General features: G+C 40.3%; 1 protein-coding gene across 1 annotated transcript; it reads left to right on the top strand.

Annotated features, from left to right (window-relative positions):
- Positions 1-1,161: 1,161 nt before the first annotated feature.
- LOC145424253 (interferon-induced protein 44-like) lies at positions 1,162-9,943 on the top strand. The gene is made up of 4 exons (XM_080297420.1): positions 1,162-1,481; positions 1,684-1,836; positions 1,937-2,108; positions 9,806-9,943. Exons 1-4 carry the CDS (start codon positions 1,278-1,280, stop codon positions 9,808-9,810), a joined length of 534 nt encoding a protein of 177 aa, XP_080153546.1. The 5' UTR covers positions 1,162-1,277; the 3' UTR covers positions 9,811-9,943.
- The last annotated feature ends 4,622 nt before the right edge of the window (positions 9,944-14,565 follow it).

A 14,565-nucleotide genomic window follows, 5' to 3' on the forward strand; every position in this document is an offset into this window, starting at 1 on the left:
TCAAGTGATCTTGATCTAAATTTGTTATAGATGTTAAATTATTTTACAGTGGAATAGTTACTATGATGTCCTTTGATTTGAAAGTGGCAAAAAGTAACATTATATTTGACTTGAAGAAAAAAAAAAAACCTGCCCAGAATATGGAAAAGTGTTGCTAACATGTTTTTACTTTGTCATACTTCAATTGCAGGAAATCGTTCATCTTCTCGTAAGAAATTTAAATTATGATGCAAAATTATTTAGCGCTGAAGACAAAACTTGAGGCTGTTACACACTGGACAAGTAAAATCCGTGCAAATATTTCCTGGGTCACAAATATTTTTCGGACTCATCTGTTCTTTACGCAGCTGTTCACACTGACAGTTTGAGCTGAAGAATTCCAGGAAGTTTTTAAAAAAAAAAGGTTTCTGTAATGGAACTTTAGATGAGGTGGGATTGATTAGAGGCAGAGCAACTTTACTGAAATCCCGAGTAAATAGTGGAATTAATTCTTTGTCCTATTTTTCAGATCCAAATACCTGATCAGGCCACTGGGTTTGACAACAACTGTGATCTTAACCCACATGGCACTCGTACTGAATACACAGATGGAAATAGTCACACGATATTATTTATCTTGGACACACAGTTACACGATGCTCTGGTTCAGTCGGCTCTGTGAAATGATTTCTCTGCCTCCTCAGATCTGGTCCCAACTCTACCAACAACACCTCAAACTGTCCCACTGACATCCTGAACTATGTACGAACACACAGCTTCAGCTCCTGGATCCAATCATGAAATTCTCCCTGCTGCTGCTCTCTTAGTTTCCTACTTTTCTGAGCTTGTCATTGTTTGAAGTCGGCTTCATTTTTAGTTTTCACAGTTCGTTTATTGAGGAGGAATTGTCCTCAAAAGCACAACGTGTTCAGTGTGTAACAGCCTTAACACATAATGATGTGTAGTTGCTCTTCCAGTGTGACTCATACAATTAACATTTTCCATTTACAGTGTTAGAGGTAGAAGCAAGGAGTATACCATGGGGGTGAGTATTAAGGGTTACTGCTGAGGTTACAATGCCACAGAAATTCACAGTTTCACATGGTGATGCAGAAATCTATATTTGGTAATTTCATGCTGCTAAAATTGCAGGGAGTAGAACACAGATGTCAGTCTGTCTCAGTAGTACACCCCTTGAAGGGTTTTGTTTGTTTATTTTATTAATTGGTGTTTGTTCATATTAGTATTGTAAAATGTTAAACTGTAAGTGTAAACTGAATGCTGTTGTAATTTTCTGAATGAACAGTGAAAGAGAGCGAGACCTGCAGCTTGTCAGAGATTACAAGCCTCACAAAGATGTCCAGCATCTCCAAATTCTGCTTTATGGACCACCAGGTGCTGGAAAGTCCAGCTTCATCAACTCTGTGGACAGTGCTTTAAGAGGCAAAATTGCAACTCGAGCTTTGGCAGCAGCAAACTCTGGCGATAGTTTCACCATTGCAGTATGTATCTATTCTTATCACAATTGCTTTTAGATGCATGCATGAAAATACATTCATTTCCTTTGAGGTTTTCAAGGACTACAGGGATGCACTGCAGTGGTAACTCCTCTGTAGACGTTGAACTATAAGTAGTATTCAGAAAACTGTTCTCTGAGACTTTAGTATATGGCACTGTAACACCTACACATTTTGCTATTTACAGTGCAGAACATATAAAATTCAGAGAGAAGAGCAAGGAACATTTTACTCTTTTGTCTTCACTGACACCATGGGCCTTGAGAGGGGAGCTAAGGGAGGAATTCATGTGGAAGACATCAAACTTGCCATGAATGGACATGTCAAAGAAGGTTACAAGGTAGGACATCTTTATTCAGATGCTTGTACACAGTCTGTGATACATAAACTATATCATGCAAAAAGGTTTCAGTGAGTTTGATTTTTGTTTACTTCCCCAGTTCAATCCCAAATGTCCCTTGTCTGAAATGGATCCTAACTACAGAGCCTCCTCCACTTTAGATGACAAAGCCCACATTCTGGTTTTAGTCATTCGTGCTGACTCAGTGAGCATAATCGATGATAAAACTGTGATGAAGATGAAAGATGTCAGAGCAGCAGCTTGTGACAAAGGTGAGAGCAGATGTTGTTCTACATGTATGATATCACAATTTGAAATAGTAGAAAAACATGAGACAATTAATGATATTTGAGGAACTTTATAACTCCAGTGTGTTCAGTTAAGTAACTCACAAAAAATAATCAGAATACACAACACATAAAGTTATTTTCAGTTCACCATTTCATTTTTAAGGTCTGCTTTCAAGTCACATTTATTTTCTAAAGCCATCCTTAATTTAATGTGTTAGCTGGCTCTAGCCCTCTGACCCGGAGTTGGATAAGCAGAAGAGAATAGATGGATGGATGTTTTATGACTGAGGTTTTAAACCCATAGAAGTATCCAGATATGAAAGTCCAAATCAGGTTTACTTTTTTAGGTGATGGTAGATTGGAACAACTATAGTGCTACCTGTAACTAAAATATCAAATGTATGATTGGTTGAAAAGCCAATCAATTTAACAGTTACTTCTCTCTGTATTCAGACATTGTTGTTGGTGATGAGACCCACCACTGTTGTGTCATATGCAAACTTGATGATGTGATTTAAGCTGCACTGTGCAGTACAGTCATGTGTTAGCAGGATGAACAGCAGTGGAATAAGCACACAGCCCTGCGGCGATCCTGTACTCAGTCTGTGGAGGTTTTATTTCCTACAGAGACAGACTGGGGTCTGTCAGTTAGAAAGTCCAAGATCCAATTGCAGAGAGTGGTGTTTAAGACAAAGGATCTAAAAAATCACCCAAAACACATCAAATCTGAGTATGACATTTTTTTTTGTTTTTTGTTGTTTTATCTTTTTTTACTGTAAAAGATTTGCAGTTAATATATTGTCATATTTGTGAAGCCAGCAGGGCTTTATTTGTAATATTAAGCTAAAAAAACAAAACTAGCTTGACTTGACAAACAGTTTTGAAATAAGGGAATTCTGGACACTTATAGATCTTTGCTAAATTATTTTATAATGGAATAGTTACCATAATTTACTTAGATTTGAAAGTGGCTAACTTAATATTTCATTTGACGTGAGGAAAAAATCAAATGACTTCTGTTAGAGTGAATTGTTAAATGTTGTCATTTTATGCTTGCCAACTCTGATGAAAGGAATTCCACTGTCCTTCCCCCCAGATTCTCGAGGTTCTGGTTGGGGGGCTGTAATGTTTCATTGCAGATACCTGGCCAGGTCGCAGCCCCAGGAGAGAGGTCTGCTGAATGAGCGAGTGTGTTATTCGCCCAGTTCCTGTAGCAAGATGGCGCCGGTGTACGTGGCTTGCCGTCCTCGGCTACATCTGCTTCGCTGCTTCTTACCCTCTCTACGCTCTTTATGGACCTTGGCATTGTATTTTTTTATCCTTTTAGTTGTATGCGCATCTAATGGCTGTGCACTGATTACATACGACAGGCAAACACTTTTAAATCTAAGACTCTCTCATTCCTCTCGGCCTGATCCTTGCTGGAACCTGAGTGACGCCACCGCGCCCCGACCGGTCCCTCCGACCGGCTTCCTCCATCTATCTATTCCGAATCTACACAAGAAACGCTATAGGAAACGCGGTAGAAGGAGCGGCCGTCGCGTTCGCTTCAGGCTCTACTTTAAAGCCAGAGCCACTGGCTACCCACATGCCAGCCTGGATATCTTATCTTCTTTCCCTCCTTCCCAGGAGCGCTCTGATGCTAAGTTGCTCACCCACCGTTGGATCTGCTTGGCCGACCACGAAGTCTACCCTGCGATTCCTGTGGCATGTTCTCCTGCTCGGGTTTGGATAACATCGCTCCGACGCGGCGTTTGCCGAAACAACCTAAGTGTCCTACGACGCACCACCCGTGGCGACTTAGCCCCTAGGATACGGATGGCATTGCTTAATGTCAGGTCGCTGGTCAATAAGACCTTTTTTTTAAATGACTTCATCTCCACTAATGGGATTGATGCCTTATTCCTGACTGAAACCTGGATTCGTCCTGGTGAGTTCATCCCTTTTACTGAACTTCTTCCGTCGGACTGTGTTGCTTTTAGCTCACCAAGGCTTACTGGTAGGGGTGGCGGCGTAGCCTCGGTTTTTAAGAATTCGTATGCAGTTCGGCAGCTACCCTCACCTACCTACTCTAGCTTTGAAGTCTAATTATTGGAGATGACTGCATCCACGACCACACTCTGCGTGGTGGTTTATCGACCGCCTAAATATAGCAAATATTTTATCACGGACTTTGCTGATCTCCTAGGCTCCGTTCTTTTTAAGTATGGTTGTGTTCTCATTGTCGGTGATTTTAACATACACACTTGCTGTAAGGATGACTCATTTGCTAAAGACTTCCTTGCCTTAACGGACTCTTTTAACCTGGCTCAGTGGGTTAATGACCCAACGCATGTTAAAGGACATACTTTGGACTTGGTTTTCTCATATGGTCTGGACATTTGTATCAAGGATATAAGTGACACTGGGATCTCGGATCATTTCCCAGTTATATTTGATACTGGCTTATGCACTAATGAACTACATCCTGCGGCTCCCCTTCGCCCGCTACGTGTAATTAATGCTGAAGTGATGTCAAACTTCTCTATGTCTTTCTTGGATTCTGCATCTGTCACTCTCGACTGTTGTCCTTTTCACTCGGTTGATGACTGTGCTAATTCCTTCCTATCGCTGATTTCTTCAATCCTTGATACTGTTGCCCCCATTAAGATGAAGCGCCCTAGAACCTACTCTCAGTGTTGGCTTAATGACACTACGCGCGCCTTACGTCGCGTGTGTCGGCGCGCTGAGAGAAGATGGAAAAAAGATAAACTTCAGGTTTCCCATGACATGCTACAGACTAGCCGCTTAAAATTCCAAAGTGCTGCTAAAACGGCCAAAGCGTCCTTCTTGTCCAAAATCATCCTGGACAATGACCATAACTCCCGTACCTTATTTAAAATTTTTAACTCTGTGGTTAACCCTTCTCCGGACATGCCTTTAATTCATTCTCAGAGTCTTTGTGAGCGATTTCAAACTCACTTTTAAAAAAAGGTCTCATCTCTTAAGTCCTCCCTTCCCCCTGCTTTATATCCTCTCCCCATTCCTGAGTGCATTTCAACTTTCCACCAGTTTGAGCCTGTGTCACTTTTGACTCTTAAGCGGCTAGTTGCTCAAATGAATAACACCAATACTGTGCTTGACATTCTTCCATCTTGTTTAGCTAAGGACTGTTTTGATGTAATCGGACCTAGTATCCTATTTCTTATGAACTTTTCCTTGCTCTCAGGCTGTGTTCCTTTGTCCTTTAAGCATGCTGTAGTCCACCCGATTCTAAAAAAAAGAAATTCTGACTGTTATGACCTTTCAAACTATAGGCCGATCTCTAAGCTTTCGTTCTTGTCCAAGATCCTGGAGAGACTAGTTCTCTCCCAGCTCCAGGCGTACTTGGACACGAACAATATTGCTGAGAAATTTCAATCTGCCTTTAAGCCATTGCATAGCACTGAAACAGCATTGGTTAGAGTTCTTAATGATATTCTTGTAATCACTGATACTGGACGCTCTATGGTCCTAGTTTTACTGGACCTCTCTTCGGCCTTGGATATGGTAGACCATAACATTTTATTACTAAGACTTGAGCACACTGTGGGTATTAGAGGCACTGCCCTCGACTGGTTTAAATCATATCTCGCTGATAGATCCTTATCAGTTCACTTAGGCACCTTCTCCTCTTCCTCCGCTCCGGTCTGTTGTGGTGTGCCTCAAGGATCAGTTTTAGGCCCTATTCTCTTCTCATTGTATTTGCTCCCTCTAGGTGCAATCTTTGAAAAATACAATATCGCCTTCCACTTTTATGCCGATGACATACAGATCTATTTTGAACTTACTGACGACCTTGCTGTGTCCCTGCACTACTTTCAAGAATGCATGCGGGAGGTCAAAGAATGGTTCCTGAGTAATTCCCTCGTTTTAAATGATAAGAAGACTGAGATTGTGGTGTTCAACAGTAAAATCCCTCGTGCCCAACTCTGTGCTGCCCTGGGTTCCTTTGCTAGTTTTTCTTGTGACTATGTCAGTAACTTGGGTGTACTGCTGGATAGCTCGCTCAAACTCGATAAGCAAGTGTCTGCTGTAGTGAGATCTAGCTTCCACCAACTGCGCCTTATCTCTAAGGCTAGGCATTATATTCCGCATGAGGACCTGGAGAAGCTTATTCACACTTTTGTGACCTCCAGGTTGGATTATTGTAACTCCTTGTACTATGGTCTTCCCTCTTCTCTTCTTCTTAGACTGCAAACAGTCCAAAATGCAGCAGCCCGCCTTTTAACTGGTACCAGGAAATTTTGCCATATTACCCCTGTCCTAGCTAGCCTGCATTGGCTGCCCATAAAGTACCGTATTCAATTTAAAATATTACTTCTTACTTTCAAAACTATTAATAAATTAGCGCCAAGTTATCTTAGTGAACTTCTCAAACCACATACTCCTGCTAGAACACTCAGATCTGCCACTCAACTACTTCTGACCCAACCCAGATCTCGACTGAAGTCTCGGGGTGACCGTGCGTTTGCTCTGGCTGCCCCGGTACTGTGGAACACCCTTCCTCTCGACCTCCGCGCATCTGATTCCATTGCACTGTTCAAATCACGATTAAAAACCCACTTATTCAATCTTGCCTTTCCCTCTAGTTAATATTTCTTTTATGATTTTATATCATGCACTTTTATGCTCATTTAAATTCTTGTTTGCTCTGTACCTGTTGCTTTCCTATGTATTAGTGACAGTTATCTGCTTGCATATTTAGTACTTGCTTTGGTCCTATTTCTATTATCCTCCTCCTATACTCTATTTTACTTGTTAAGCACCTTGGTATACCCTTGGTTTTTAAGTGTGCTTTATAAATAAAGTTTATTATTATTATATTATACATCCTATCTGGAAGATCTGTTTCTTGTGATGTTGCTCCTGCTTTTATGACCCTTTGGTCAGCAGGAGGTAACACACACACACACACACACACACACACACACACACACACACACACACACACACACACACACACACACACATTCTTACAGAAGTTCACACATATACATTAGAGATGGACCGATCCGATATTACGTATCGGTATCGGTCCGATACTGACCTAAATTACTGGATCGGATATCGGAGAAAAATAAAAAATGTAATCCGATCCATTAAATATCACGAAAGCACCTCACAAAACTTGCAACACGCCGTAACTCACCTCAGAACGTTAGCACGTCGGAGCAGTATGCATCACGTGATAGAGCAGCTGTGGCATGCCGGACCTGTCGGTGGTCTGGATAGCATGTGGAGCTTCGCTAGCAACCTGGCATTTCATCTCCGACAAAGTTATCCCCGAGAGAAGTAAAGCAAGTGTGTAAGTCCATCTCTGAATGTTTGTAAAGCATTCCCACGTTAAGCTTAACAAGCGACTGCCTCTCGCTCTCTGGCTGCTACTTCAATCGTGAAACTGATCAGCTGATCGCCTTTTCTGTCGCGACTCCGTCTCTCTTGTTTGTTTTTGGCCCACTTTGCACCAGAAAGAGGAAACCAGCGGCTGAACAACAGCAGAACGTTTAAGCTTGATAAGCTGTTGTTAGAATTTATTTAATATTTCTTTCTACACCAGGATCTTTTTCTACGCAGCTGACGGCTGTAACTGTGCAGGGGCGGATCTAGCAAAGTTTAGCCAGGGGGGCCGATAGGGCATTAACTGGGAAAAGGGGGCACAAAGACAGACTTTTTTCTTATTCTCATTTAAAATGTCGAGCTTTTAATAAATAATTATCTGACACCCAAAGTTTTAATTTGATGTAAAATGAATAGAAGTCAATTACTGTATATAGTGACTATTAAGTCTAATATATATACCCTAGTAAGCTATAGTACTTTTTACTTTGGGAAGGTACCATCTGTGCAGTCTGCAATTTTGTTGAAGAAAGATGTTGAATCTATTTAATATTTCTTGAAAAATAATTGATTTCTGTGCATTTTTTTTCACACTGCATCAAATTAAGGTTGATTACGTCGATTAAGCATCATGAGGTGGCGCGTGAGGGGTGGTTCCCTATTTTTTTATTTATTTATTTTTGTTGTTGCTGGGAGTTGGAACCCTGTTAGTTAGGTTGCTTAATATTTACGCTAAGTACTCTTTAAAATACCAGAATAGGGAGGATGGTGTAGGTTTAAGTTTATTAGATTGATCAGTATTGCTGAACTATGAAATATTTTTTTTGTATACAGGTATAACAGAATAGCTTTAGTGTAGTTGTTGTTTTAAACTTGAGTATGAACTTGCAGACTTGCAAAATGCAGCAAGATATTTTAAAAAACAGTTTTGTTGATTAAAAAACACTATATCGGATTCATATCGGTATCGGCAGATATCCAAATTTATGATATCGGTATCGGTATCGGACATAAAAAAGTGGTATCGTGCCATCTCTAATATACATACGATGCCTTGTCTGGGCGTTGCTTTGCTGTGATGTGTTTTGTGTGAACTGTCTCTCAATAAAAGGCAGCTTTGGGGTCATTTTTTTGGTGGACACAGACGAGGCCTCCCTTGCGCGAGTAATCGATCGATCGACTGTCTTGTTTTCTTCATGACGAATAAGTCTCTAGAATTAGCGGGGCTTGTGGAAACACAGACCCAACAACTTCCTACATTGTCTTTTTTGCATGTACCCCCCCTCCACCTGCAGGAAATCGCTCAGTAAGTCCTGCTTCACCTCTTTGTAAGATGTTTAAAATATGGTACAAAATATTTAATCATGAAGACAAAATTAAATGCTTTTACACACTGGATGTGTAAAATCCATACAAATAATCCTGCACAAAGAATATTTTACTGACTTATCTATTCTCTATCCAGCTGTTCACACTAACTGTTGGAGCTGAAGAATTCCAGGAAGTTTGGAAAAAAAAAGTTTCTGTAATGATTGCAACACCCGTCCCACATTCTATTGAGAGGGGCCCTGGGTTCCCGTTGTTACTCTCCTACTGATACTCCCTTTTTAATACTTATAGTATAAAATATGCAATAAAACTACGCTATATGGAAATAAACCACACACAAGCAGGTCAATTAGAAAGTTAACTCCACTTTAGTGAACGATTACTTAACAACAACACAAAAGACAATAAGTAAAATTAATAAAGTGCGTTAAACAATGGTAAGGTATCTACCTCAACAGAAACAAAATAATCAAATAATATTGTGGGCCCACACACACTCTCACCAGCACACACACACCTCAAGTGATACAGTCTTTCTGCTAGCAAACCCCTCGTTGCAGGCCTGAGTCGTGGCTCGGGTGCGTTGGGACCTAAAACAATGTGGTCGCTTCACTCATTGCCAAGCAGTAAAATAAAAAGCACGTGCAAACAATAGTACTCACACCTCCCAGCCCCCCCGCCCCAACAGACAACAGAGAACGGGGGTGTGTGAAGCCTCCAAACCTCCCTCCACCCGCTCATATGTAGTGTTGAGCTCCCCTGCTGACCCCAGTAGGCGCCCCCATATTCTGCAACCCACCAGGGAAAGGAGGCCCAGGCCCATCCGGACCAGGGCCCAGTTCAGCAGCACTGCCTGGCTCCACAAAGCCCGGGACAGCCCACCCGCTCCACCACAGAGAAAACTGCACTCACCCCGTCATCCACTCATCTTCCAGACTACACAAGACAATAGACACCCAGACTGAGATCTCCTATATTTCCCCCTCCTGCAGAGTGAGTTTCTGAAGAGAGGAGACCTCCTGCAAGATGTAACAGCCTCCCCCACCAGTCGAAGAGCCCCCCAGGTGGCTCGATGCACTGGCGGCACCCTGCGCCAGGGCTGGGCCACCTTACACCCACCCGCCCACAACCCAGGCGACACACCAACCAGGACCCAAACTCCCAAGGCCCAGCCAGGGCCCCAGCCCAGAGACGGAGCACCCCCAGACCCACCCATGGGCAGCCAGGCTACCAAGAGAGCATGGATATAATTGTCTGGTGTATTGGTTTGACAGTGTGAGCAGTTGTTGGTAGACGTAAAGCCTATCTTGAACATCCGATGACCTGTAGAGTGTACTCTATGTAGTATTTTGTATTGAATTAATTGAAGACTGGGCTTTCTAATTAAATGAAAGGTTTTTAAGCATGTCTGAGACCAGACGTTTTGTTCTTAGTTAACTGATAAATCTGCTTCCCATTTCGCAATAGGAAGTGATATTGATTCATCTGTTTTAGAAAGTATTCTGTATATTTTGGAAAGTAATTTTGGGGGGGGGGGTTCTTACTTTTCTCAGCTTGCCATCGTTTGACGTCGACTTCATTTTAGTTTTCACAGTCCGTTTATTGAGGAGGAATTGTCCTAAAAAACGCAAGGAGCTCAGTGTGTAACAGCCTTGAAACATAATATTTAATAAATATTAATTTAAAATGTTACCCTTCCAGTGTGACTCATACAATTAACATTTTCACTTTACAGCGTTAGAGGTAGAAAAGAGGAGCATACCATGGGGATGAGTATTAAGGGTGTGGTTAGAGAGAGGTGTACTAGAATTATTAAGACTAACCCTTTAATTTCACCAATTCTATAAATCCTAGAGTCACATTTCTTATTATTACAGTTACTGTTAGAGGCTTGCATGAAAAACACATTTCCTGCAATATTTTCTAGAACTACAGGAGTGCAATGAAGTGTTAACTGCTTTGTAGATGAACTATAAGTACATTTACAGTACAGGACATCTCAAACTCAGAAAGAAATGCCAGGAACTTGAGATGTAGGTTGGATGCTGTACACAAATATGTCCGGCTTTCCGACCCTAGTCAGACTGTCACTCATGAAACTGGTAAGTTTACCTTCTCAGCTTTGTGTTTAATTGTTTCCATTTAAAATAAGTTCAGCCAGCCAGGCTGATACTTTGTTACTACTGCCAGTGTGAGAGTCGCAACATTGTAGCAGTAAACAGTGTAATAGCATTGCTTTACAGACTGTTTCAGTTGATTGTTGTTATTGTATAGAGCTTGTTGTGTGTTGTAATTAGTACTGTAATATCTACGCTGTCTTTGCAAAAAGCCACATATGTGAGCCCACGTGTCACATGTATTTAAATGTATTTAAGTGTATTCTTAAGAGGGCAGTTTCTATACAACAATGACAATTTCATCACATTTAACTATGATTGTGGGTTTATACCATATTGTATTATCTGCCTCTGTCTCACAGTTAAGATGATATTTTCTTGTTTTTTTACCTGAATAATTGAATATATGAATATATTTATATTACTATTTCCTACTTATACCAATTTCATATTTCTACTTGCCAGTGATGGTGTGTGCCTAAAGTGTGGCAGTGATAAACACAGTTCTCCAATACCGTGTCATTATATTATGACCGTACATTATTACAATGGGACAGCACTGAACCACGTTCCAGAGACAATGGGTTATATTGGATCTGCTATAATATGAATCAAAAGCATGTTGGGTGATTCCCTGATAAATGTTTTCTGCTTCCATGTATATTATATCCTTATATGAAAAATTAATATATTAAGAAAACCTTACCAGCTTGTACTGTAAGTTGCCAAGTTGAAGAATACGTTGAGTTCTAGAGCCACAAATACATCTTTAGATGGCAAATCGTTGAAGCTAGAATTTAAGCATGTGTATAGCATGTGATTTCCCTCCCAGTAACTTTAGTGTTTGAAATGTGTTGGATTGTTTGCCACAAAAATTAAGGACATTTAAAATGAGATACTGCTGAGAAACTCTAAAGAGGCTTATAACAGATATAACACAACTATGTTATAGCTGTGTTATATATGTTTGCAGTTTTATTTAAAAAAAAAACAGTTGGCAGGTTTTGTAAGCTGCCAAATGCTTCTATAAGGCCGTGTCTCTGCAACTGCAATAAGCATCATATATTGTTTAATACTTTAGATGCTGTTGTTGATTTTCCACAGACTGCACTGAATCTGTATTTGAAGTATGTGAAAACTTTTCAAATGTCTTTGTGGATAAGGTGTCTAATATGAGAACTCAGATATCACCATATGCCATTTACCCATCATCTTCTTTTCCCTGCTCTGCTGCCTTTTATCAGTTTTTTAAGCCTGTGACTTTACCTTTTTTATATGAGGTTGTTGGTCAACAGAAGTCCTCGGGTTCCCCACAGATGCAGTCCCACCCTGACTATTTAAAAGAGGTGATTTCTGCTTTGGGGCCAGTTCTTGTTAGCAACAGCAGCTTGTCCTTGACTGTAACTCCAAAAGACTTTAGGCTTATGTGCAGCACTTTGTGACTCTGTCGAGAAAGGTGCTATATAAATAAAATTGTATTTTCATTATTTTATTTTATCATGTAACCTAATTAGAAAGTCTGGCCTGGCTTCCAACATGATGTCCAATTTTAGAGCAATCTCCAAGCTACCTTATTTCAAACATTTTGGAAAAAAAAAGAGTCTATATTATATATTATATTATATTATTATAATATCTTTTTAAGGGATTTTAGTCTGGTTTAAAATTTTTTCATAGGACAGTACCTGTACTACTAAGGGTTTTTAATGACATTCTTTTAGCTACAGATGGTTGGAATTATTTGATCCTAGTTTTTACTAGATTAATAGCCTTTGCTACAGTGGGTCACATTATTCTGATATTTTGTTTGGAACATTTTGCACGCATTAATGGCACTACCCTGAATTGGTGTAAGTCCTACCTGGCTGAAAGAACATTTTGTTATCTTTAATAGATTTAAGTCATCATGTTCTCCTTGTCATGTTGGGTACCTCAGGGCTCAACCCTTGGGCCCCTGCTATTTTTATTAAATCTTCTTCCCCTGTGCTCCATGTTTAGAAAGCATAAATGTGCTTCCCAGTTTTATGCTGGTAACAGTCAGGTGTATATGCCCGTTAACTTAGAAAAACCTTAAATGTCTTGATAAAATAAAAGTTATTACTGGTGGGTCTCCTCCTTTAGATTTGGGCCTTCTTACACAATACAAAACATTTTGTCACTAACCTGGGTGTCAAAATGGACAGTGATTAAAAGCAATTCAGTGCTGTGGTGAGAGCGAGTGTCTTCTTTTTTATTTACCATATACAATTGGTCAAACACAATCTTCCAGACAAAATTTTAAAATTCTGTAGTTTATTTTTAAGTCTTTAAATGACCTTGCCCCACTCTCTGAGCTCTTACAGGTGCACTCACCCTCCTAGTCACAAATGTCAGCTAAGTTGTGGAATTCACTGCCCTTGCATATTACACATGCTTCTGCACTGACGTTTTTTAAGTAACTATTTAAAGCCCACCTTTTTTCATTGGCCACAGTGAGAGAGTTGACTTTAAAAATTTTTTATTATTATTAATGAATTTGAATTTCTATTGTGAGCTTAATGATGAGCATTTTAGCCAGCATATTGTTTTAAAGCACTTTATAAAAAGTGCTTTGAAGCAAAAAACAGCTAGGCTTGGCTGGGCTTTGCGTGTCTCTGCTAATGAATGTGTGTCCTGTACTACCTGTAGAACAAGTTGGCTGAGTGGCTGGATTTCACTGACGTATAAACAACTCACGCTCACCTACTTCTTTCACTTTTCAGAAAGACCTACATTTAAAAAACATCATTGTATTCAACTTGGTAATCATTTGTTATAGTCATTAACTAAAACATGTCTATGAATCTGTCATTGTTTAGGGGGGATTAGTAGTAATGGCCATATGACACCGATGCTCCAATACAAGCCTCCAACTCCAATTTGTATTTTCCTTGAACCACTGCTTCAAAGCTTACTTTAATGCCGGAGGGCAGACAAACAAACACTTGGCCCGTGATGTCTCCTCACGTCTACTCCACCTTGAATCTGCTTGAAGCAATTGATACTGCTACACGAGATTCTTTGTAACATTTTATTCCCATGTGAATGTGTGTTTTCGAAAGCTGGAGAAGTTGCTAGCAAGAAACTAAAAACCAAAAACAAACCAATGTAAAAATAATTGTGATTAAAAGTCTTTAAATCCTGGTCCCATGTAAGATTAGTCACACCCCGCTTTAGTTACACAAGCACACCCTATCATCCCACCACATCCTGTTTCCAACTGCTTCCAACTGCTACAATGCAATTGCTTTGGTTGTATTTGTATCAATCATAAAAACCGTTATTGCACTCAGCACATGATTATTGAGACATTGTTTTGCTTTGTCTTAATTTGCCACTAAAACCTATTTTCAATACAATTCATTAAGTAGTTCAATACTGATTCATTGCTTCATTTGCGCATCACTAGGAATTAAGAGGCAAATGCAGACTCCAAGACTGATTTGAGGAAATGAAAAATAAACCTTTGTGGGGCGATCATGGCTCAAGAGTTGGCTGTTCTTCTTGTAATTGGAAGGTTGCCGGTTTGGTCCCGGCTCCGACAGTCTCGGCTGTTGTTTCCTTGGGCAAGACACGTCATCTGTTGCCTGCTGGTGGTGGTCAGAGGGCCCGGTGGC

Source organism: Astatotilapia calliptera, chromosome 23 (assembly GCF_964374335.1).
Source record: "Astatotilapia calliptera chromosome 23, fAstCal68.1, whole genome shotgun sequence".
Lineage (NCBI taxonomy): Eukaryota > Metazoa > Chordata > Actinopteri > Cichliformes > Cichlidae > Astatotilapia > Astatotilapia calliptera.